Source organism: Heloderma suspectum, chromosome 3, assembly GCF_057233095.1.
Source record: "Heloderma suspectum isolate Gila_16-S chromosome 3, 16-S_ref, whole genome shotgun sequence".
Lineage (NCBI taxonomy): Eukaryota > Metazoa > Chordata > Lepidosauria > Squamata > Helodermatidae > Heloderma > Heloderma suspectum.
The window spans coordinates 181,403,541-181,429,887 of NC_139460.1; the positions used below are offsets into that span (position 1 = coordinate 181,403,541).

Genomic DNA, 26,347 nt, shown 5'->3' on the forward strand with positions numbered 1-26,347 from the left:
AGGTGCTATAAGGGCTTGAGCAACAAAAACAGTTATGGCCGAAGAATGGCTTTGAACTGCTGTACCTTTTAAACCATCCCACACAGCTATTTCAAACCTATTAATGAGTCGTTAGCCAACTCATTTCCTATAATTTGATGTATGGAATGTCCTAATTGGATTGTTACTCAAACCTAGTACTCTAAATAGGAGATACCGCTATGCTACTTAAAGCAAGGACAGGACAAAAGACACATGCTATAAACAGCAGGTATATACAAATGAAGAAACAGAAATATGGGTTGACCATGTTCAGTAATTTGAAGGTACAAGGCTTACAGAACAAGTCAGTACCTGCTTAACAGTTACATAGGGTATAAGGACGTTATTAAGTAACATTATTAAGTAACATCGCAGCTGCAGACAGCAGTATATTTCAAATCATTTTTGAAACGGGTGCATCTTGCTGTGTTGCATTTTGTTTTGCATCCACCTCACTAGTTCTAGACTGTCAATGGATACAAGAAGTAACTTTGTCCAGACCACTGATAAAACATCACTCCTTAAAGGCAGAGGTATGTTCAGTAGTAACTGAGTCTGTAAGCATTTGATTTGCTTGGAGCCAGATTTTGGCTAATGATTAGCATATAGAACTTTTGAGTTCAAGAGCATTTTTCACTTGGAGATAGCATGTGCATATTCCTCTTGCCTTTGGTAAATAGTTGTTACCAGGCATGATCAGTGGTTTTGGCATTTAAGATACCATTCATATGGCACGCAAATCTCTTGCCATCTCAGTAACATCCATCTCATCCAATACCACTGACAAGGTGACCTTGTTTTAAAGCAAAATCTTCTAGCAGGACTTCTTTCCATGGCCATTGAAGGAAGAGCACACTCCGGGAGAGAGCTCAGGACAGGAAGGCCTGGCGTGCTATGGTCCATGGGGTCACGAAGAGTCGAACGACTGAACAACAACAACTGTTCCATAGCCTGTTAATGTATGGGAGGAGGAAGGGGAATTGGGACTGACCCTAGCTTCTGCACCAGAGCCAGGAAGGCTAAGAGAAATATTTGAGGGAAGATTCCCAGCTTCAGCCCAATAGCAGGAAAAGGTTTTGCCTGGTTCAAAGTCTGATGACACCCCAGAAGCAGTCGATCATCGCAGAGTGCAGGACACAGAATAATGGGCTCAAGCTACAGGAAGCCAGATTCCAGATGAACATCAGGAAAAACTTCCTGACTGTTAGAGCAATAGGACAATGGAACCAATTACCTAGGGAGGTGGTGGGCTCTCCCACTCTGGGGGCATTCAAGATGAGGCTGGACAGCCATCTGTCAGGGATGCTCTGACTTGGATTCCTGCATTGGACTCGATGGTCTTGTAGGCCCCTTCCAACCCTGCTATTCTGTGATACTATTCTATGATTCTATGACTTGAGAAGCATCTGGACATGGAAGGGGAAGGTGACATGGTTTTTTTTCCCCTTCTCTGTTCCCTGCCTTCATACCTTACTTATCTTGAGGGGCAGGGGTGGGCTTCAGTTTTTAAGTACCACCTTTCCCTTTTCTTCCCTCCCCTTCCTGTTCATTTAAGAGTTTGCAGATCTGTCAAGGCACATAAAATGAAGTCTTCCTTATTCAGTTACTCAAATAGTTTTTCACAGCTTAAATATATGCCTGAGATTACTTTTATTTATGTAATAATGGTTATCTGAATTATACTTTTTTTTTTAAGGCTTCTATGACAGTCTCTTTGATTTTATCATGTCTTTCCTTTATCAGAGAGGCTGGGATAGCTACATGGTTTATTTGTTTGATAAAAGCAAAACTATATATGAAGGCCCTTTTGCATCTAGGAGTTTGTCTGACTGTGTGAATTATATTGGTAAGTATATTGCAATTCAGATTTGGTTAGTTATTACAAGTAGGAGCAAATTTTCAGATAAAATATCATTTCTAAGGAATAAATGGTCTGTATTTTTCATGGTACAGTATAACTAATATTATGATGCCAGTGGAGCCTAGAGGTAAGCTGTTTCATGAGCTCAGTCCATAACAATTGCAAAAATAGTATATGCAGAGGACATATTCCTTGTGTTGCCTCTGTTAGATGTTAAAAACAACCAAATAGGTTTCTAGAGCAGTGGTTTTCACATCTTTATTTTCAGAAAACATTTCCCACACCAAATAGTCTGCTGAGAAACCATTGCATATTGCAGAATTCAGGGGGCATGTACCAGGGTGTGATGGTTTGAGGCCTACAGAGGCAAAGAGAAAAATGGTCAGGCTTAGAGGCCTGGAGTTTTCTGTTGGAAGGGGATAACCCTGAGAAGAGTAGCTTCATTTCTTTGGTTAAAAGTGTCAGCTTTATTTCTCCACATAAGTTTCATTTCTTCAGGTTTGAAGCAGTACTTTCAGTTTTGAGGGAGAAGGGTATATAAAGAGAGGGCGAGAGCCAGTAAGGATCAGAAAGACCAGACTGCAGCCAGAGCAAGAGCAGAGACAGCCAGAGCCTGCAGTGAGAGCAGAGTGAAGAGTGAGCAGAAAGAAGCAGCCTAGAAAAGGACAGTTAGGGTAAAGGAACTTGTGTTTTGCGAATTTTCTTTTCTTTTAAGGCCTTTTGTATCAGCTGTATTGTGTAAATACCTCTAGCGGTAATTTGCTTACTTTAATTTACAAGTAAACCATTGTGGTTAAACCCTGTGTCTAGAGGGTCTAGAGTCACCCCACGTCTACAGCCTAAATCCCACATTACTGGGAAGGGAAGTTTAAAAGAAGGGAGGTGGGACTCTTAAGGAGGCAAGAGATCCTTAGACAGTGCAGGTCATAAGTGGAACCTTGACACAGGGCATACTCAGGTCACATGGGGCACTTGCCAGGCCTTTTGGAACACAAGAAGTGACTTGCTGGTTCAGACCAAGGTTCACCAGCATTCTTTGCAAAATACAGCTATCAGAAAGCCCTAGATAATCCACCAGAAATTTGTCAGCAGTCCCTTCAGTGGACTGCCGTTTACCTTCTGCCTACTCTTCCTGTACACGCACAATTAAAACTTACAAGTGGGACCTACGACAAAATGTTGCAGTGTGTTCCTGACTCTGGGCACCAGCAAAGGAGTTCTCTCTGCCGTTTCTCCAAGTCAAATGGAGAGTGAAGAAATCTGCCAGCATTTGTTTTTCCTCTTCTGTCTCCCCACCGCCATGCTGTGCTGAGGCAAGCAGTCTGGGTGGTTGGCTGGCAAGAGAATCAGTGGCTGTGGCAGCCCATGCAAGGGATATGAGGGCAGACAAGGACCTTCTTCCAAGCCCTTGTCCTGGAGCTCTGACCATGTCTACCAGATGAAGCATTTTCTAGGGGGTACCAGGTGATTCTCCTCTTTGCTACTGGAAGATTTCTTCAGGGATTTGTGCTAGTTTTTGCCCCTGTGCTGGAGGAGAAAAATGAAGCATGCTTGTTGGTGATGCTGCCTGAGCAAAGCACCTTTGACCTCAGCGGTCTTCCCTTGCATGAACCTCTGACAGCATAAAACACACATGCCCATGAATGCAAAATCCTAATTTCTCCCATTTAAGTGAAAATTAGCCTCCTCTTGGGGGTAATTTTTAAATGTCATGTAATTCTATATACCACAGATTTTTGTGGTTTGCCATGTTTTGTTTTCAGACTGTTCAGCACAGGGCCATTTGAGTTTGTTGTTGGAGAGTATTATGCTGAAGATAGGGACAACATTAGCCCTCCTCAAGTCATCTGACACTTCACCCGTCCTCCATGATTTCTGACAGATAATAGACAGTGGTTCTGAAAGTTCTTCTGCCAGTACCTTTATTACTCTAGGGTGCAGTTCATCTGGCCCTGGAGATTTGAACTCCTTCAAAGTAATTAGGTGTTCCTTGACCATATGCCTGTCGATCTCAAGCTGCAATCCTGCCCCTTCAATCTGTACTTCGCCTTTGCCAGGGGGTCATCAACCCTCTTTTGGGAGAACATTGAGCCGAAGTAGGAATTGAGCACTTCTGCCTTTGCCTTGTCATCTGTTATCATTTTGCCATCCTGATTTAATAGTTGAACCACCGTTTCTTTCCTCTGCCTTTTAGTATGCATGTATCTGAAGAAAGCCTTTTTGTTGCTTTTAGCATCCTCAGCTCATGCTCGGCTTTAGCCATCCTGACTCTATCCCTGCAATTCTGTGCTACCTGCCTATAATCTTCCATTGTAGCTTGGCCTTCCTTCCACTTTCTGTATGTGTCCTTTTTTGTTTTCAGGTCATCTCTAAGCCACATTGGCTTCTTCTGTTGTCTTCCGCCTTTTTTTCTTGTTAGAATTGTTTGTAATTGTGCCTTTAGAATGTCCTTTTTTAAAAACTCCCACCCATCTTGGACTCCTTTTCTTGTTAGAGTCGCTTGCCATGGGACCTGACTTATCATTGTTCTGAGTTTATTAAAACTGGCTTTCCTAAAATCCAGGGTACGCGTTTGGCTACACTCAGCTTTTGCTTCCTTTAGAACCAAAAACTAAAGTATAACATGGTCACTTTCCCCCACAGTTCCCATAACTGCTGCTTTATCCACTAAGTCATCTCTGTTGGTTAGGATCAAGCCAAAGATGGCCGATCCTCTAGTTTCTTTTTCTACTTTCTGTAGGAGGAAATTCTCAGCAACACAAGCCAGGAATCTCTTGGAGGGGCCATGTTTTGCAGAATTTGTCTCCCAACAAATATTGGGGAAATTGAAGTCCCCATTACTACTACATCATGCTTCCTTGAAACATTGGCTGTTTGCTTTTCAAAAGTTTCATCGTCGTCTTCTCCTTGATTGGGTGGCCAGTAGTAGACTCCGACCACCATGTTCCTTTTATTCTTTGCTCCTTTTATTTTAACCCAGATGCTCTCGATGGGGCTACCAAGGTCATCCTCCTGTATTTCTGTGCAGAGATATGTATTTTTCACATATAGTGCAACTCCACCTCCCTTTATGTTCCTCCTGTTCTTTTTGAACAAGTTATATCCTTCAATTGCTGTATTCCAGTCATGGGAGTCATCCCACCAAGTTTCAGTTACACCTATCAAGTCATAATTTCCCTCCCATATTAAGAGTTCAAGTTCATTCTGTTTGTTTCCCATACTCTGGGCATTAGTATATAGACATCAAAGACGATGTGCTTTCTTCCTATATGTTTGTGAAGACTGTTCCTGGGCGCTATTAGAGCTGTTCTCTCCGTTGTGGTGCATCCATTGTTACCCCCAACTTTTGTCTCCCTCCCCTTTAGGATTCAGTTTAAAGCCCTCCTGATAAACTTTTCATGCTGTGACCAAACACATTCTCCCTGCTGTGACCAAACATATAGTCCATCTATATTGGGGATTGGGGAATAGTCTATGGCAATAAAAAATTTAGTCTATTTAGAGGATCTGGCTTAAGAGAGCAGTTTCCCTGCATTGAATGGCTGCTGGATCCAGCTTTTCTCCTAGTGTGGCAGCTTCCCCATCCTTCTCCCATACCCAGACCATGCCTTTTCTCAATTATTCTCCCAGCACTCTTGCTTAATCATTATGCTGGTGTGAGTTTCCTATAGAATACTCCAAGTTTGGTTGCACCATAAATATTACAGCAGCAATTTTATTATGTTATTTGATCAGTCTAGGAAAAGTTGTCAGAAGAGCTGAATCTCACACTTCACTGTGTTATTCCATTTGATATGAGTGGTGTTACGTTGGAGTTATTTATTTTTATTTTTTAAAAGACAGTTTGAAAATGCCTGTTTTGGAGAGGGAAAATATGCAAAGTGTTGGTAAGCTGTCTAATAGAATTGCAGGGGTAGCTTTTTATAATGTTACAGATCTTAATGTATGTAGAAGTGATAGCTGTTTTTTCCCCTTCCTCTCTCTCACAGTACAGGACAGCAAAACTTTGTTGCCCATTTTGCAGCTTCGTAAGATATGGGCTGAGGCTGTGCACTATGTCATTGGGCTAAAAGAAGATTACAGCCGGCTATTCCAGGGGCAGAGAGCTGCGATGTAAGCCTCCAGTTTAGATAACAAAGCTTGGTAGGAAAAGGGATGGCACTTACACTGGAGATGTACAAACCAAAGATCCTATCCAAAAATGTTGCTTTCTTTTTCAGAAGGTGTATTATTAACTTTTATGTGTCTGTGCACTCTAATATTTGGGACTATCCATGTGCAGCCCCGGAAGCTGGCAGGACCCCACTCACTTTTCTTCACAGCCCAGTTGATTATGTGGGCTGCGGGGGAGGGGAATGCTGTTCCCTGTGTGAGTGTCTGTGTGTGTGTGCACACATGCATGCATGTGTGCCCCCTGGCCCCCCACCCAACACAGTTAGGGCCAAAAAGGTTGTGCACCTCTGATCTAGAGCCTGACAAAAGTGTAATCATTTGTATCCTCCATTCCTCTTGGCAACAGCTTTCTATTGTGTGTGTGGCAGGGAAGAAGGATTTTTTTTCTGCCAAGTTCTCTCACCATGAAAGACTGCTCTGAGGAAGTTTCTTATTATGGATTACCACTTGATATCTCCAGATGCCCTACAATTTTTAGTGGACTTGGGCAAGTCCTTGCTGCTTCTGACCCAACAAATCCTAGTTTATAGCAACACTTCTAGACTCATTCAAGCCAGAAGGTTTGAGTCTCCACAAATACGAGGCCATCTTGTCTATAATTGCTTCATTCTGTCATTCTGCCAGCTGGTACTTCAAGCTCATTTAGGGTATCCCCAGGCATTCTGTGGCCTTCACTGCTTTCAGAATCCCTGTATGCAAGGCTTATCCTGTTCTACACCTGTTTATTTTACAAAACTATGATCTGTGCATGGCCCATGAAACAGTTTGACATTGTCTTGAGATCTTTGCTGGGTAGAGATCAGAGAGCAGTCTCCCAGAAGACATGTGATTCTCTCTCCACTTCCCCCGCCATCCCCTTGGCTGCCTCCTGGTCAGGATGTTGAGCAGAACTGAATTGATGCACGTGACTGCAAAAAGTCCACAGACTATGTCAGTCAGCTGGAACAGAGTAGTAGCAGTGTTTGCCGTTGCCTCATTCACCCTCCTTCTTTAGGACAGGGCAGCCAAGATAGTTGCAAGCAGCAGATCAGTAAACTTCAGGAAGCTGAGTGAGCTGAAAGCCAAGTGAGAGAGAACAGAGATGTGAAATGGGCATTGATTAGCATTGCTAGAAACTTACGTTTAACTTGGGAAAAGGTAGTCTGCACATGCCTAAAGTGTATCTTAAGTTGTTACCACCCTACCTCAGAGATTCACAGTAATAACTGCACCCCAAAAATAAGATGGGTCCCTGTCCTGAGGTTTCCTAATCTAAAGTCATAGGGAAACAAAAGGGAACTGTGGGAATTGCAACGTACAAACTTATTTGAATTTGCAATGCACAGATGTTATAATTACATGGAGGGAGGCAGGCAGGGATGGAGGGAGGGAGGGAGACATTAGGAAGAGTTCAGAGCTAGAGCAGTTATGACAGAACCATGACAGTATTTGAGTAAATCTGATGTATGGATAACTTGTTAATTGTTACTAAATAGTAATTGCTTTTATGTTAGGAATATACAAATGGAGAAGAAAATCCGTCCTCTGAAAGACACACACAACACAGTTTAACCACTTCAAAATTATTTTTATTTAAACTAAAATATCTTAAAATTAATTAATTGTGATTGGTTTAATGATTGAACAACAAACAACATATGGAATACAGGGCAAAATGTATTCTTCATTAACAAGAAAATTGCATACAGACATAACAGAAATTAGCATGCACAACATGGAATAAATGCTAACACTAGTTTGTCTCAATTGTCCAGGCTGAGCCTTCTTAGATACAATGCCAATTTAACCAAAATGAAAAACAACATGGTATCAGCATCACAGCAACTGAAAGCAAAACTGAAATTCTTTCATCAAAGCATCCATCTTGACTTGGAAAGATACAGTGATCAGATGACATATGGAATATGTAAGTGTTTGGGGAAATTAGTGCCCTGAATATTTATGCACACTGTAAGTTTCATTAGCTTTTGGGACTGAAATTACTTTATCTACTGTAGCACCCTCTCCATGCACCTAACCTCCAAATGTGACTGAAATGCTACTTTACTTACTGTAACTATAGCTGATTCATTCTTTTCTTGACCAGGAGGTAAATTTATTTATTTTATTTACTTGTTTGGTTTGTTCCATGCCTTTCTACCCAAAAAAATGGCACTCAAGGCAGCTTACAATCACTAGTAAAACAAATACATTAACAGACAATTAAAAACACAACAATGTATTAGAAACAGCATCCAACCCAACAAACCCTCTTACACACCAAAGGCCTACTTGAATAAAAAAGGTCTTTGCCTGCTGGTGGAAGGACAAGAGAGAGAGAGAGAGAGCAAACCTAGCCTCCCTCTGCAAGGGGTTCTACAGCCAGGGAGTGGCCACTGAGAAGGCCCCCTTTCGCATTGCCCCTAAACATGCTTCTGAAGTCAGTGGTCTCGGAAGAAGGGACTCTCCCAAAGATCTAGAACCCGGGCAGGCTGATATGGCAGTCTTTCAAGTAGCCTGGTCCTAAGCTGTATATGGCTCTATAGGTCATAACCAGCACTTTGAATTCTGCCTGGAAATAGATTGGTAGCCAGTGAAGCTGTGTTATTTATTTATTGACTGACTGACTGACTGACTTAGAACATTCATATACTGCTCCACCTCTAGTCAGATTCCAGAGCAGTGAAAAATAAAAGATAAAAAGAATAAAACACCACATTAAAAATGTTTTTAAAACAGAGTACCAATAAAAACCATGGCTGGTCAAAGAAGGCTTCTTGAAATAAAGATGTTTTCAGGAGGTGGTGAAAACAACACTGTTGGTGCCTGCCTGACCTCCAGAGGCAGGGAGTTTCATAGAAAGGGGGCCACCACATGGAAGCCTCTTCTCTAGGTGGATTCCAATTGGGCCATAGGTCCATAAGGATCCACTGCATGTCATCTGATGACCTCAGTGACCAGGTAGGTTGATAAGGGAGAAGGTGCTCTCTCAGGTATCCTGGTCCCAAGTTGTTTAGGGCTTTATACACTAATACCAAAACCTTAACCCTGGCCCAGTAGCAGATAGGCAGCCAGTGCAGTTTCCCCACCAAAGGAGTTACATGCTGAAAAGGAGCAGCTCCTAAGAACAGCTGAGCTGCTGCGTTCTGCACTAGCTCCAGCTTCCAGGGCAGCCCCACAGAGAGTGCATTGCAATAGTCCCATCTTGAGGCTACTAGTGCCTGTACCACTGTGGCCAAGTTATCCCTGTCCAGGAGAGGCATTCTGAGCCGCCATGGCCACTTGGGCCTCCAGCGACAGTGATGGATCTAGGAGTAGCCCCAGACTACAGACCTGATCTTTCAGAGGGAGTGCAACCCCATCCAGAACAGGCAATGTGCCTATCTCCCAGACTGAGGAACCACTCACCAGACTGAGGAACCACTCACTCACTTCTGTCTCTCCAGGACTCAGCTTCAATTTATTGGCTCTCATCCAGCCCATCACCACGTCTAGGCACTGATCCAGGACTTGCATAGCTTCACCTGACTCAGATATCACAGGGAGATAGAGCTGTGCATACTGCTGGAGCCAAGTGCATACTGATGGCACTTGGCTCCAAATCCCCTAATGACTGCTCCCAGTGGCTTCTGATTTGGTCCTATAACAAGGATGAAACCCAGACTGGAATGGGTCTAGATAATCAGTATCCTCTAAGCCTGCAGTTGCTCCGCCACAACCCTCTCAAGTACCTTCCCTGAGAAAGGGGTATTTGTGGCTGGGCGGTACTTGTCAAATACCATTGGGTCCAGAGTGGGTTTCTTCAGGAGTGGTCATACTACTGCCTCCTTAAGGACAGCAGGAAACACCCCTTCATGTAGAGATGCATTTACCATTCCCTGGACCCACCCAGTCATACCCCCTTGGCTAGCTTTTATTAGCCAGGAGGGACAAGGATTGAGAGGGCATGTGGTCAGTTGTATTGCTGCAAGCACCTTGTCCAGGTCATCAGGACACAGCAACTGAAGTTGATCCCACAGAATCAGGCAGATGGTGGCGTCAGACACCTCAACTGGAGCTGCACGAAGAACAGCATCAAGTTCACTGCGGAGACAAGCGGTTTTGTACTCAAAGTGTGATGCAAAAAGGTCACAGTGGATCCTTGAGGGGATCAGGGCCCCATTCTCTTGGGAGAGTGTTAATAGTCCCCAGATGACCCAAAAGAGCACTGCTGGACAGCTACCCGAGGATGCAACAAGATCAGCAATGTAAGCCTTTTTTGCTGTCCGCACCACTGCGCAGTAGGCATGATTATGTGCTCTAGAGCATGCTCGGTCGACTTCACTTATGCCATTTGCACTCTAGCCAACATCCAGCCTGTTTCACTGACTGCAGCTCCCCAGTATACCAGGGAGCAGAGCGGGCTCCACAGTGCTGGAGAGGGTACTCGGGTGCAATCAAGTTGATGGCCCTCCACAGCGAGACTAGGGCCTCGGCTGGATCACCAGCTCTCTCCACTAGAGAATCTCCAAGAGCACTCAGAAATCCATTGGATTCCATCAGTCTCCTGGGATGGACCATCAGAATGGGTCCCCCACCCCTGCAGCAGAAAGTAATGCCATGAGTTCAAATCTCACCAGGAAATGGTCTGACCATAACAATGGGGTTACTTGACACCCCCACCCCCCTGCCAATGTTCAGACTACCCATTTCACAACTTGAGCAAAGACCAAATTAAGGGTGCACCCTGCTTTATGTGTTGGGTCGATGACCAACTGAGACAGCCCCATAGTTGTCATGGAGGCCATGAAGCTCCAAGCTGGAACTTCAGAGACAGCCTCAGCGTGGAAATTAAAGTCACCCAGAGCCACTGTCCTGGGTTCCTCCAATACCACACTTGAGGCCACCTCAGTCAGGGAGGTCCCTGGGCAGCAGGGTAGGCGGTATACCAGCAGCATCCCCAATCTGTCCCTATGGCTCAACACCAGGTGCAGCCCCTCAAGGCCTGCTCCAAGGAGGAGTGGTTTCCTGGTGAGAGAGCTGGAAGTTCTGTAAACCACAGTGACTCCCCCCGCAGCCCTCCAGCCTGTGTTGGTGCTGCACCAAGTACCCAGGTGGGCAGAGCTGTGTCAGGTCAGCCCCACCCAGCTCACCCACCCAAGTCTAAGTAATACACGCCAGATCAGCCTTCTCATCCACAATTAAATCGTGAATGAGCACCATCTTATTGTGGACTGACCTGGCATTAGAAGCAGCACCGCAAGACAGGAGGGCTCAGTGGATGCGCTACCAGGTACATGAGAGCTAGGGGATGGGGAGAGAAGGGGAACAGTGTGTAGACATCTGTAGCCCATTCTACTCTGATGTCCTGACCACCACCCCCCTCCTGCCATGTCTCCTTCTGCCCGAAGTCACTGGAATAGGGGTACCACTGCCACGGGGCCCTGTGTCAAAGTTTTACAATTACACAATTGAAGAGGAATCTCCCAGCAACCACCTTCTGAGACCTCTCCTCCAAGGAAGACCTGAGCCACTGTACAACAGTTCTTCCAGCCCCAACTCGGACAGGTTCCCCAGAAGGATACCACAGACAATGGTATTGAAAGCCGCCAAGAGGTCCAGCAAAGCCCACAGGGACACACTCCCCCTGTCCAGTTCCCGGCATAGATCATCCACCAAGTCAATCCAAAGCAGTCCTGTCCCATAACCAGGACTGAAGCTAGATTTAAATAGATCCTCATAATCCAGAAATCCCTGGAGCTGAGAAGCCAGACACCACATGCTCCAGCCCCTTGCCCAAGAATGGAATATTAGAGACTGGCTAGAAATTATCCAATACAGAGGTTTCTTTCTTAACAAAGGTCTTACCACAGCCTCTTTATGACACCTTGCCGTAAAGAGCCATTCACCACCACCTTTACCCACTCAGCCAGTTCACAGCTATGGCATCCAAATCGACATGGTTACCATCGATTTTTATATGCAAAGTGTCATGCAAATTGGTCATATCAAGCTATCAAGTGGTCCACCGCCTCTTCTTGTGGGATAGAGTGTAATGGGCCTCTTACCAACCAAAAAGCTCTGCTGTGCAATTCTGTGCAGACGCAATGGTGGAGAATCGCAATTTTTTTGCTGCTCTCATTGCCATGGTAGGTTTTCAAATAAGCTCTAGCCTGTGTTTGATCAGGCTCATTCCAAGTTTTCCATCAAAACATGTCTGCTAAAATATAATGTTGATGGTGAGCAGAATATATCTCTCCTCACCCAGTAACCCCAAGAAAACAAAGAGTATGCAGAAAAGGGAAGTTTAGAATAGTGCTGGTCTGTGTGCCCTTCTGGTATAATGTTGTTAAAGAAGAAAGTGTGTTTGGCAATCAACTTGCTGGGTATGAAAAGCTCCTGAGAAGCCGTTTTTTTTCCACAGATGCATGTTCGCTTTCCTTATCAGTTACCCTAATTCCTTCTGCATCTTGTTTGATACATACTTGTGCAGTAGTTAGAGATGCTTTTCAGATTTTGCCCAAGGTCATTATTTTCTTGAGTTTTGGCAATGGAGCATTGGAATGGCTGGATCCTGTTTTTAAGAAGTCAAGTAAATTGTATACAATCCTTAAAAAAAAGGATTATATTTTATTCAGTTCCTGAGGCCAGTTGGCCCATCCCATTTGAGACTGGGGAAAAGAGCAGAAGGAACATTTTGGCCCTCAAGGCCCACTGCAGCTGTAACTCTTGTATTTTGTGTCACCTGCTTCTGTAGATTTAGCCTGAGAAATAATGTAATTGGGGGTGGCAAAGCTACAGAAAAGAGCACAGTATGCTTGGTAGTGCCAGGGCATAGAATTGCTATGTTGGATTTGTCTCTGCTTCTGGGACGGGCAGCTCTTGTATTTCAGCAGTATTCTGAAGTCAGTGGGAAACTTGCGCAGAGGTTTGGCTTTTGCTCTGTTGATTCTAGTGCAGGGAAGCTGCTGTAACTTACCTCCTAGGGTGGAGATATTTTAGTATACAAAAAATCAGTGAATATCAGTAGCTGATATACTGAATGGAGGTTGTTCTTGCTGACGTAAATCAAAGATGGTTATATCGTGGTACAGATAAGTACGGACTGGTATAAAGCATTTTCATAAATCTGCAGTAATTTGACTAATTCAAATATGTAAAGACTTTAGATAAATTGAAAAAAGTCCCCCAGCCGGATTAGACAAAGACAAGGAGATGGACACCTTATACCCACATACCCCCCTCCCCCTTAGGGATTGCATGAATCAGAGTTCAGGAGATTATCGGGATTCATAAACTGACATAAAGATACAATCTATCATAGGTTAAGTGAACCAGTGAACTTTTTTTTGTTGCCTGGCTTTCTTTTTCCACATTGAACATCCAGAGGAGAAAGATAATACCCCATCTCAATACAAATGTATTTCTGTATTGTAGCATTTCTACTCAAGATTCACATCCACTGAAAAACATACATATGCTCCCAAACAGTCATATGTATTGGCCTTTTGCAAAACCAAGCTATTCAAGTCTAAATCCTGCATTGAAATCAATGGGCAAGTTATGATTGATATGGACAAAGGTGGGGACGTACAACAAAATATTTCAGTGAATCCCCAGCCCCTAACAAGTGGTCCTGTTCAGTGCTCCAGTCAGCCTGGAACAGGAAATTGTACTACTGTCTGTGGCTTGTGGGGGGAGAGGTATTCAGAAGAGGGAAAGGACACTTTTTCCCACTTCTGTTCTCATGAAACCTTCCCCCACTGTACTACATGAAGGGCTCAGGTTGGGGCTGGCTGCCAGTTTCCAAACTGCTGGGCACAACCACCAAGTTTGGTATTAGAAAGAACGATGTTCTGTTTAGCTAGTCTCTCTTGTAGCCATATGTAGGGGAGTCATTTCTCAATGCTTAATTTTACTTTTATATATTTCAACAATTGTTTTGTTGAAATATACAAAACACATCTCTTTCTGTATGCATTATGTAAGTTAGCATGTTATGTTCACTTTACATAATTCTGCTTTTCTTAGTCATAGCAGCAGAGAAGAAGCTTTGACCACTGAATCTTAGTCAGCCAGACTTCTAGCACTTGAGACTTCAGTACTGTCAAGCCTGTCTTCACAGCCATAAGGTCTCTTATTTATTTGATTAAATATATGTCAAGTTCTGTTCCCAAAGACTAGAAAGTTGCTTTTAAAAAAAAAAAAAGGCTGAGATTCTCAGGAAGCTAAACTCTCTGCCCATTACTATTTCTTTTGTGCTCTTGCAAATAATCATGCTATATGCACAGCCCTGAGTGAGAATGTTCAGGGTCAGGGAGGCAAAAGACCATTAGAGATACATAACATAGGAAGAGCCCTGCTAGATCAGATCAAAGACCTATCTGACCCATCAGCCTGTGATGTTCAGCCAGATGACTATGGGAAGCCTAGCAGGACATGACTGCAGTAGTCCTCTCCATTGTTGTTTCCCAGCAACTGGTATTCGGAGGCATGCTGCTTCAGATCCTGGTGGTGGAATAGCTATCATACTTACTGGTCTTTGCAGAGTGCAGATCCTGCAGCAACATACCTCAGGTCAAAACTGCTATCTAAGGCTTGAGTGGGAGTGGGGAGTACCATTTGATTCTCTGCCTCAAGCAGCAAAATGTCTTGGGCTGGCCCTGGTCATCACCATATCTTGTGGTAGGAAATTCCATAGGTTGACTACGCATTGTGTGAAAAAGTGTTTCCTTTTGTCTGTCCTGAATCTCACTCAGCTTCACAGGATGAGCCCAGGTTCTAGTATTATAAAGAGGGAATAATGCTTCTCTGTATCCACCACCTTCTCCACTCTATGAATAATTTTATAAACCTTTCCAACAGGGGTAGGCAACCCTCCATGCTGCCATGCAGCCCAGGAGAGCCCCACCCACTTTTCAGCTGGGCAGCCCAGAAAAAAACGTGGTTCTGGGAGAGCAATCCCAATTGGGTTTCTTGGAGGGGGTGGCTTTAGCCTCCTCTTCCATCAGTGACCCAGAAGCAGATGGGATTATTGCTTCCTTTTTGCTAATGGTGGCAGGGAAGCAGCAATCCCAATAGGGGACACTAGAGGGGAGGAAGATGCTTTAGGCTCTCCCTCCCCCAGCTGTCCCATCCTGCCCCCAATGGGTTTGTATGTGTACACGCATATTCTCATGGCCCCTGACCCACCATCCAGCACCACTGTCCTGCTGTAGCTGAGTCAGGCTTAGTCCTGTGTCAAAGTGAGGGCAATTCCGTTTAGCAAAGTCAGTAGGCAAGCAAAAGATCAAAAGCACAGTATTACCAGTCAGAAAAAAGCAGTCCAAAAGCAGGGTCTTATCAGGAGAGATGAGTCCAAGGAGAAGGAAGGACTAGGCAGCAAGATTTCAAGGTACTGGGAGCTGAAATAAAGATGGTGTTCCAGCAACCAGCTGGTCTAAAATGACAGTTTATAAGCTGGAGCTTCCAGAGCCCTACCCAGGACTAGGGTCAAGCACATCAGAGGCTTCTGGAAGAAGTCCCCCTCATGAGGAGGGCCCTACTCATGAGGAATCCTTTACTCATGAGGAGTTTTCCTTTGCAAATGGGCACTTCCTTCTCACAGCGATTGTTTTAGCCTGCCTCTTGAGACACTGCTACCCTCAGGGACTTGGTAGTTGCTCAGCCTTCATCTCAGAGGCAAAATTCCCCTCCTCTTGCATGGATGGATCTCTCTTGAGGGGCCAGGCTTCTCATGGTCTCCTGGCATGGACTGCTCCTCAGTGCTCTTTGTCTTTGGGAAATCTAGCTCCTCTGAAGAGGATTCCTCCAGCAGGGACATGACAGCATGTGGCCCTCTGGGCTGAAAAGATTGCCGACCACTGCTTTACCATGTCTTCTATTACTTGTCTTTTTTCTAAACTAAAAAGCTCCAAATATTGTAACCCTTCATCATAAAGGAGTTGCTCCAGCCCCTGATAATTTTGGTTGCCCTTTTGGGCACCTTTCCAGCCTACAATATACTTTTTGAGATTGGACATCCAGAACTGTACACAGTATTCCAGGTGTGCTTACACTATAGATTTGTATAACACAGTTTTGTTTTTGATCCCTTTCCACATGATCCTTAGCATGGGATTTGCCTTTTTCACAGGTACTGCACACTGGGTCATCATTTCCATTGAGCTATCCACCACAGCTCCAAGATCTCTCTCTCGGTTAGTCACAGCCACCTCGCACCCCATCAGTGCATATTTGAAATTAGGATTCTTTGCCCCAATGTACATATTATTTACACTGAATCGCATTTGCCATTTTGTTCCTCATATATCCCATTTGGAAAGATCATATAGGAGCTCTTCACAAAGATCATATAGGAGCTCTTCACAACCCCTTTTTTACCACCCTGAATAATTTGGTGTCATCCACAAGCTTTCCCACATCACTGCTCACCCTAACCCCAGTTCTTTACTGAACACCTTTAAAAGTACTAATCCCAATATAGGTCCTTGGTGGAGCTTCTTACTTCCCTTCATTGTCCCTATATTCCTGCTTTCTGCTTCCTGTGCTTTAACCAGTTACCCAATCTTTTAAGACGATCTGTACTCTTATCTTATGATTTCTAAGTGTACCTGGGAGCCTTTGTGAGGGACTTTGTCAAAAGCGTTTAGTATATAAAAGTATACAGTGTCTACCAGGTCATCCTTATCCTCAAGCTTGTTAACAATTTCAGAGAACTCTGAAAGGATAATGAGTCAGAACTTGCCTTTGCAGAAGTCATATCGATTGTTTTTCAGCAAGACTTGTCCTTCTATATCAGGAGTGGGGAACCGTTTTCAGTCCAGGGCTGAATTCCAATCTGGGGACAGTCTTGGGGGCTGCATTCCATCTGTGGGTGGGACCAACAGCAGAGTGGGCAGGGCCAAAATATGATTCCTACTGATTTTATTAAGTCTACTGAGAACTAAGGAGGACTGGCCTCTACATGTTTACTCAGAGGTAAGAAAGCCTCAGAAGCAAGCAGGATTGAATCACTCCACAGTTCCTCCCCAGACCCTCTCCACAGCAGGGAGAAGCTCTAATGGCCAACCAGCAACTAATCAGAGATGAGAGCTTTTCCCTGACGACTGTTGAGAAAGCTAATTTCTTTTTTAAAGGGGGGGGGGAATCCAGGAAGTTAAAAGCCAGTTCGCTTAATATCTTTTCTGGGTAGATTAGTGGAAAGCAAGATTAAACAAAAATTAACCAGTATAACCCATCCAGTCCGCCAGCTTCTTTCTCAGGCCCTATCACTCACTCCCCCGGCAGGGAAAAGCTCTGATCTACAGATGACTGGAGATAGATCATTTCTCTACTGATCACTGGAAAAGGGTAGCATTACATTGACTGCTTTCCAGTTCTCTGGTACAGAGGCTGATCTTAGAGGAAAGAATTCATTTGGCTTTTCTGCAATCTGCTTATCCTCCTTTAGCTCCCAACAGTCAACAACAGTCCAACCACTGGCCAAGTGCCTTGAGCGCTATTTTTAGTGGAAAGGCGAGATGTAAACAAAATCAATAATGTATAATTATCACCTCCCTAGCTGGTTTCCTGCTTCAGATGTATTTCTTTTATGCATTGTTTTTTAGCACTATGCTCCTCAAATTATTTTTTTGCTTTCCTTATTCTCTGCTTGCATTTCTTTTGCCAAAGCTTGTGTTCATTTTGTTCTCCTTCGGGCAAGACTTTCATTTTCTAAGGGAACCATCTTATCTTAATAGGTTCCTTGACTGCTTGTTAACCATGCTGCTGTCATCTTGGACTTGGTGCTACCTTTCCTAATCTGTGCTATACATTATCAGTGAGCTTCTCTTATTGTGGTTTTGAATAACTCTCATGTAACCTGGAGAGATCTCTGACCTTATTGATTTTCTGTTTCATTTTCTTTTTAGGAGTCCCCTCGTTTTTTAGAAGTTTCCTCTTTTGAAGTCAGAAGTGGCTATGTTAGACTTCTTTGCAATTGCTCACTTTTATGCAATTCATAGCATTATGGTCACTGTTGAACTGTCATGTTCAATAACTCTTAGGCCACCTAGGGCACAATTATTTAGGGTATCATAGAATTATAAAGTTTTGGAGTTGAAAATGACCACTGAGGTCATCTAGTCCAACTCCCTGCTCAATGCAGGCTCTGCACGGCAAGGTGCAGTTACAGCATCCCTGACAGATGGTCATCCAGCCTCTGAGTAAATACCTCCAGTGAAGGAGAACCCACCACCTCCTGAGGCAATCTTCCACTGCTGAACAGCTCTCACTGTTAGGAAGTTTACCCTAAAGCAGGGGTGCAGAACCTCTTTCAGCCTGAGGGCCAAATTCCATTTTGGAGAAGTTCTTGCGAGCCACATTCCGGTGGTGGGCTGGCCAAAAGGGGTGGAGGCAAAATACAAAAGGTACCAGCATACTGTTGTTTACTGCTCTCTACTGCTAGTAACTAAGCCTTATGAGAGGCATCTCAACCTTTAAGAATGGGAAAAAACTGCACAAAAGCTGGGAATCATAGAATCATGGGGTTGGAAGGGGCCTACAAGACCATCGAGTCCAACCCCCTGCTCAACGTAGGAAGCCTGATTCCCAGGTGGTCTCCCATCCAAGTACTAATCAGGGCTGACCCTGCTTAGCTTCTGAGATCAGACGAGATTGGGCGCATCCAAGCCACCAAATGACCTGTGGTTGGGGGAAAGCAGCAAGGTTATGGGAAGGGGGAGGGGGCTTCTGGGGAAACCAAGAAGGCCAGATTGGGACCCTCGGAGGGCCCGCTTTGGCCCTCAGGCCTGAGGTTCTATACTACTGTCCTAATGTTTAACCAAAATCTGCTTCCCTGCAATTCCCACCCATTGGTTCTAGTCTTGCCCTCTGGAGCAACAGAGAGCAAGCCTGCTCTATCTTCTGCAGGACAGCCTTTCAGATATTTGAAGACTACTATCATGTTTCCCCTTAATCTTGTCTTCTCAAGTCTAAACATACCCAGCACACTCCAACCTGTCAATGTCTTTCTTAAAATAGGGCGCTCAGTACTGGACACAATATTCCAAATGTGGCCTGTCTTAACGTAAATAGAGCAGAAACTGTTACTTCCCACAATCTAGTAATTATGTTTGTATTACTGCAGCACAAGATTGAATTTGCTTCCTTAGCTGCCACATTGCACTGCTGGCTCATATTCAGCTTGTGATCCACCGATGTCCTTTTCACATGTGCTACAGCCAAACCAGATCTCCCCCATCCTATACTTGTGTCTTTGTTTTTTCGTACCTAAATGTAGGACTTTACATTTATTCTGTAGAATCACATCTTGCTAGATTCGGCCTATTCCAGCCTGCCTAGATCCTTTTAAGAACATAAGAAGACCAAGGGTCCATGTAGTCCAGCATTCTGTTCACACAGTAGCCAACCAGCTGTCAACCAGGAAACCACAAGCAAGTCACAAGTGCAACAGCACCCTCCCACCCATGTCCCCCAGCAACTGGTGTACATAGGCATACTACCTCTGATACTGGAGGTAGCACGTAGCCATCAGGACTAGTAGCCATTGATAGCCTTTTCCTCCAGGAATTTGTCCACTCCCCTTTTAAAGCCATCCAAGTTAGTGGTCGTCACTACATCTTGTGGCAGCCAATTCCATAGTTTAACTATGCGCTGTGTGAAGAAGTACTTCCTTTTATCTGTCCTGAATCTTGTACCAGTCAGCTTTATGGGATGACCCCGGTTTCTAGTATTATGGAAGAGGAAGAAAAGTGTCTCCCTAGCTACATTCTCCACACCATGCATAACTTTTAAATCTTGATCCTGTCTTCTATGGTGTTGACTATCCCTCCTAACTTCATATCATATGCAAATTTGAAAAGCAAGCCCTCTATCTAGAAATGTTGCCTCTTTATCCTGACCAGAACATGCATTTACCCAATCTATGTTAACATAATTGAAGTCATACATCATTACAGCACTTTCTGCTTCAGAGTTCTCCCTTATTTTGTTCCCCATGGCAGATGTGCTTTCAGTAATAGCTCACCAGATCTTTGGCCTATATCTGCCGTACACACAAAAAGCCCACCTACCTTTATGTATTTCTTTCCAGTATATACCATGGGGCAAAGGGTCTCTAAGACAACCCTGGCGAGATGGATCAAAGTCTGCATCTCACTGCATTATCCTGCCTTTGCTTTTGCTATACCTGGGGGGATATCTGCTCAATCCACAAGGGATGCTGCCATCTTTGACACCTTCAGCACCAATGCCCCTCTAGTTGACATCTGCAGGACCACCGCATTAAAATCAGTATAATTCTTTTTGCAATTCTATAAATTGCATACATTTGCCTTGGCTGAAGCATCCTTCAGAAGGCGGGTATTCCAGCAAGTGGTACAAATTTCATGGATGTCAGCAGAAGGGCCCACTCAATGTGGCTACCACTATTCTGTATCCCATCCAAGGATATCCTCCTCCGCTGCTGGAAAAAGGAACTTTGGGATACCTTCACGGAGTGAACAGAGGATATCTTCCCCTCCCTGGACTGAGTACTTCTTCGTGGTCTCTGTGACTCACACATATGGGTTCTGTGCGTGTGCAGAGCAGTCCTTTAGAACCTTCTAGAGCTGAACTGAGTTTTTAGGTGGGAGGTCCGCCCACTCTTCTTTGTGCATGCTCCGGGCATGGCCCCCACCTCCCGCTCAGTCCCTTTTCATCCACCGCAGCGGTAGCGTCTGGAACGTTCTCTGTGTTGACATTTGATTCTCCACTTAAGTCATTCACATCTGTGAACTGCTGGGCAGAGTTCCTTTTTTCTTCTCCTTCATCACTGAACTTCCTCATCTAGCTTCTTTCTTCATGATGTTTTTCCCTTTTTTCCCCACCCTAGGGGGCATATGGCCTCCAAGGCTTTCTTCAAGAAGTGTACCCACTGTGGCAGGAAATTACCACAAACTGGCAGCCACTGTCTGTGCCTCCTTTGTTTAGGCAAGGGACATCAGGTTGATTCCTGCACTCATTCTCAGGCCTTCACTAAACAGGCCAGATTAAACAGAATGGCTTGTCTCCATGCCCTATTGTGGGAGCAGGTCCTAAAGGCCGCAGACTTGGTGGCATAGAACCAACCACTTCATAGCACCCCACCTTCTATCTGCACTGAACCCATGCCCACGATCTCTCAACTGGTCACTCTGGCCTCCTTCTCAATGGAAGGGGCTATGGCGCAACCATCCTTCGACACCAGCGGCCCCACCCCAAAACCTTGGTACCAGTGGTCTTGGCTGGTAGGATCCAGTTAGCAAAGTCTCACACTAAGTACTCTTTGGCCAAGCCAGGCCCGGGCCTGACAAACAAGAGGAAGAAGAAGGCTCATTGGATCGTGTCCAATGATGACCCTTCAGCCTCACCTCCTCGTTCAAAGGCCTCCTATTCTCCTTGAGCCCCACCACCTCATCTGAGGTTGGCTACTCCTGTCCTGGAGAAATTGCAACCACCCCCAGATCCTCTCTCATCAGACAAGGTCCAGTGTGTCAGATCAGTACTGGAAGGCAAGATCAAGGGAAACCCTTCACTATGCCACCAGTGTCCAGAAAACAGAAAAACAGAAAAGAGAGCTTCGGCTATTGGGCGGTATAGAAATGAAATAAATAAATAAATAAAAACTTCTATAGAGTCCAGGAGAATGAGTACTTCTTTCTCTTCAAGCACATGACTGCAAACTCAATAATTGTCAAAGCCTCTCAGTCTAAGGGCCGAAAGAAGCCCCATTCCACCCGATGGACTCTGAAGGAAGGAAGTTGGATTTCATGGGCCAGAATATATTCCACAGCTGCTCTGGCACTCAGAGTGGCAAACTATGAGGCATGCATGGTAGCCAAGCAATTCTTGTGGGAAAAGGTGGCCACATTCTTTGATCACCTCCCCAAAGATGTTAAGAATTTGGCAATTATTTTTCAAGCTGAAGCTCACAGATTGACAGGTCAGCAGATCAACACAGCCAGTCACATGGCCGATTATGGCTCCATGGCAGTCGCAGCAGCCATAACACTACAGCACTATGCTTGGCTCAGGACAGCAGGCCACAAACAGGAAGCCAGAACCAGTGTGGAGCACCTCTTGTTTGACGGGAAGGGACTTTTCAGCACCTTAACAGATGAAACACTGGACCACATCCCAAAGGTGAAGACTTCCATCCTCAGGATGGGAGTGGGATCATAATTCTCATCTGCCTCCACATTTCACCCTTGACCCTATTGGGAATGCCAGGGATCCACTAAACGCCCATCAGAATCAACCTCGACCAGGGCACGCAGACCACCATCTAGGACTCTGTTCCAACCAGATGAACCTTGCACAACCAGGAGAAAGCACCCAACCAATCAAAACAGCATCTTTGACTCATACAGACGAGCCCTACCAACCAGCCTTCTTTTTTCCATCCATTTCAGACCGTTCCTGTCAACATGGTGATCCATCACCGTGGATGTGTTGGTGCTCTTGATCATCTGGGACAGCTACACTATTGAGTTTGAGCAGACCCCTTCCATCGGAGACTTTTGTACCCATGCTCATGGAAGAAATTGCTACACTCTTAGACAGGGGAGCAATGGAAAGGATCAGCCATTGCCACTTTCTTTTCCTGGTATTTCACTGTTCCCAAAAAAGATGGAAGTCTATACCCCATACTAAACCTATAGAGCATCTATCACTATATCAGACTCAGGAAATTCTGGATGACTGCTCTTTCTTCTGTACTTCCTCTACATCACTGCGGAGACTGGTTCACAACAGCATCTCCATGATGCCTATTTCCACATCATTGTTGTGGAGTATTCTTGGTAAAATTATCACGATGTTGGCAGACATTAGACAACTGACTCCTCATGTAATTATGTGCCCACTGCAGCAAGTTACCATTTGATCATTTGTATCTGCTTAATGTGTAGTATTACCCAAGGTATATCTGTGTGCTTTGGTAGTTAGCATATGGCCAAACTAATTCAATAGGGAGAGTCTGAAGTGACAATTATTAGTTTAAATGATTTAACAATAAATTCCAGAAGACTTGTTTTAAAATAGTAATGGTTTGTCCCAGCTTGTCTGGTTAAGTAGCTCAAGTTTTCTAAGCTTTCTCAGACAACTATCAGCAAAACTCAGGAACTTTCCAAGAGTTATTTGAGAAAGCTCAAAAAGTCTAAGTCTGGGGAAGCTCATCTCCAGCTCTTTGCCAGTCTCCTTTCACCCAAGGAAATGTATTCTTCTTCTTTGTGGCTTCGGTGCATCACATATATGGGTTCTGTGCCTGCACAGAGCCTCATTCAGAACATTCTAGAGCTGAGCTTTTGGGCAGGAGCTCACACCTCTCCACCTTCAGTGTGTACACACAAAAGGCCTGGCTCCCCTCTTCCTGCTCAGTTCCTTTGTGGTCCTCTGTGCATTCACACAACCGACCCTCCATCTCTATTGCAGGTGTTAGCCTGTGGCTAGAATATTCTGTTTCCATTGGAGTTTTCCTGGGGCCACGATATTGGTCATTAAGGAACTGAATGGGAAGAGTGGGAGTCATGCCCTTTCAGCTGTTACCTCCACGCATCATGTGAGTGAGCTGTGCACTCAGCAGGTAGAACCACCATATCTGACCACGCACAGAGAGAAAGTTGTTCTGTGTCTGGATATTACCTTCCTGCCAAAGATCGACACAACATTTCATGTTAATAGGCATCACATTACCTGTATTTTTCCTGGCTCCAACTTTACCTACTGGGGTTTCTCTTCATTTTCACAATGTATGTCAGGCGCTTGCCTTCTGTATAGACTGCCCAGCCCCTTTTCTCATGGAGCTGTGGAACCTCGATTTTTACAAATGGTGCAGAAAGGGAGGGCCAGGCTTAGCTCAGCTTTGGAATGTTCCAGACTGGGTTTTATGTGAATGCCTAGATGACTACTCAGATAACCATAATTACAGCTAAGCGGATGTTCTTGTAAAATGAAAGGGAATGACCAGTGGCAGGGAGTGCCAGCTAGCAACAAGAAGGCCATGTGGATGTCATTCTCAAGGCCTGGATGTTTAAGGCTAGATTTGCAGGGGGCGGGGGGACTAGAAGGAAGGGCTGACTAGCAGTGACCCTGTTATGAGCCAGGCCCAAACATGGGATGGCATTTGTGCTCAGCGTATGGTGAAGCCAAGATTTTTTAAATCGTGAGTTTGTTTCTGAACTCCAAAGTGTGATGGCATCACTAGTTCAAAATGTGGGTGTTTTAAAATAAATGCTGCTTATTTCCAATGCATTGCTTTGTTAAATTAATACAAATGTGTTTTTTTAAGCCTCAGAGAAAATGCTGAAAGCCTGGAAAGAGATGGAGGAGAAAGCCTTACAGTGTGAACAGGTATGGGAGATGAAAATGATTCCCAATATATGAGAAAAAACAAGTGTATTGCCTTAAACTCATTACTGAACAAGCTTGGTTTTTTTAAATTGTGAGATGACTTCCCACATATAAAAAAAGATATGAAACTACTCAAAAAAAGTACTTTCTCATAGTTTTGTACTCATAATTACTAACACAATTTAGATTTCCTCATTGCACCCTCAAACATGCATTGAAGGGGTTACAAAAACCCAGTTGCTTATGATTCTCTCAGCTACTACCATTTAAGAACATTGGAATGCAGTTTGTTTGTTTTTTAATCTGCCTTTCAATAAAATATTCCTATGGAGGATGACCAAAAAAATATAATTAATTAAATAATCACAAGTTCAGTAAGAGCGCAATTGTAAGGGCCTGATGCTCGACAGAAAGAGGGCTCCAAGATCAGAGCTGTCTGTCTATCCAGAACCCTGTCGACAAGAGCCAGGGAGAGAGGTGGATGGAGGCTTTCACAGCCTCTTCGCCCAAAATATTTTCAGGTAGATGGGCCTGCCAGCCCATCTAGCTTGCTCACCGGGGAGTGGTGGGGACAGCAACAACGAGGATCTTGGATCGAGTGGGTCCAGGCCTCTCCTCCTGTTCACGGCCCACGCCCTTTTTTGCCTCTCTGACTTCACTTACGAGGTCACAGTTGTGAGATCATAAGAGAAGCTTATCCTATCTAAGGTGGCATGAATAGAGTTCCCAGGTGGTCTCCCATCCAGCCACTTACCAGCTGAAATCTGCTTAGCTTCAGCAAACTATATCACATGCCTTCAGATCATGACCAGAGAACAAGCAGATGTCTCATAAAAGTGAGGCAAACCACATAGGAAGCATTACATGAGCGAGAAAATAAGCATGGAGAAGACTTTTGTAGAAGTCTTCTCCATACAACTTCGCCTTTTCATCTTAGACAGGTTTGGTGGTGAATGTACTGAACTGGTGTCTGACTGGATGAGAGCCAATAACTGTGGCTCAGTCCAAACAAGACTGAGGCTGTGCTGGTGGGTGGTTCTTTTGTCTGGATGGGGGAAGTGCAACCGACTCTGGATGGGGCCACACTACCTCCTGAAAAAGCAGGTGCACAACTTGGATGTACTCCTGGATCCATCATTGTCACTGGAGGCTCAGGTGGCCTCTGTAGAGTGCCTTCTACCAGCTTTGGCTGGTAGCCCAGCTGCAACTCTATCTGGATGGAGATAGCCTGGTGTCAGTGGTCTATACTCTGGTAACTTTAGATTAGTTTACTGCAATGCATTGTACGCTGGGCTGCCATTGAAGATGGCTTGGAAACCGCAGCTCGTGCAGAATTCAGCAGCCAGGTTGTTGAATGGAACTAGGCAATGTGAATATATAAATCTGGTTCTGGCTTGTCTGCACTGGTTGCCATTTTCTTTCCAAGCCAAATTCAAAGTCCTGTTTTTAACGTGTAAAGCCCTACATGGCTTGGGACCCCAATACCTGAAGGACCACCTCTCCCATATGAATCTACAGGGTTTGAGTGGGTAAATATATGCAATTTTCAGGGCAGACATCTGAGGCAGATCACTAAAAGTATGCAAATTTCATGGCAGAGCATGAAAACCAAGGGGGACCAATTTTTTATTTTTTTTTAAACGCAAATGTTCAGGACACTCTCCGGTGCCCTTTCCTCAAGATTTCTATGAAAAAAAATCCATCCTGAGGCAGAGGGTGCTGAGAAGGGATGAGGGAGAATGACAGAGGCACTAGTGAGATCACAAGGAGTTGCAGGGGGCTTCACTGCTCTTTCCGGACAGCTCTCCAGTCATTCCCAACAACCAAGATAAAGGTTTGGATGTCACAACAAGCCACCCTGAGAACAAGCTAACAGCCCTACTACAAGCCATGGATTCTCAGGAGGCTTGTTTGCAAAAAACAGTCTATGACAGAAAAACTGCTCTGAGTTAGCTAAGCCAC

General features: G+C 44.6%; 1 protein-coding gene across 12 annotated transcripts in view; it reads left to right on the forward strand.

Annotated features, from left to right (window-relative positions):
• Positions 1–26,347, forward strand: part of CHUK (component of inhibitor of nuclear factor kappa B kinase complex) — a 153,694-nt gene that overhangs the window by 90,726 nt on the left and 36,621 nt on the right. For all 12 annotated transcript variants that reach the window (XR_014789296.1, XR_014789299.1, XR_014789295.1 and 9 more), the window contains exons 11-14: positions 1,765–1,867; positions 5,872–5,995; positions 7,810–7,961; positions 24,324–24,385. Coding sequence is in view for 3 of the 12 variants with exons in the window: in XM_084845120.1 (XP_084701246.1) it covers positions 1,765–1,867; positions 5,872–5,995; positions 7,810–7,961; positions 24,324–24,385 (441 nt within the window). In the remaining 9 variants the exon portion in view is untranslated. The remainder of the gene's footprint in view (positions 1–1,764; positions 1,868–5,871; positions 5,996–7,809; positions 7,962–24,323; positions 24,386–26,347) is intronic.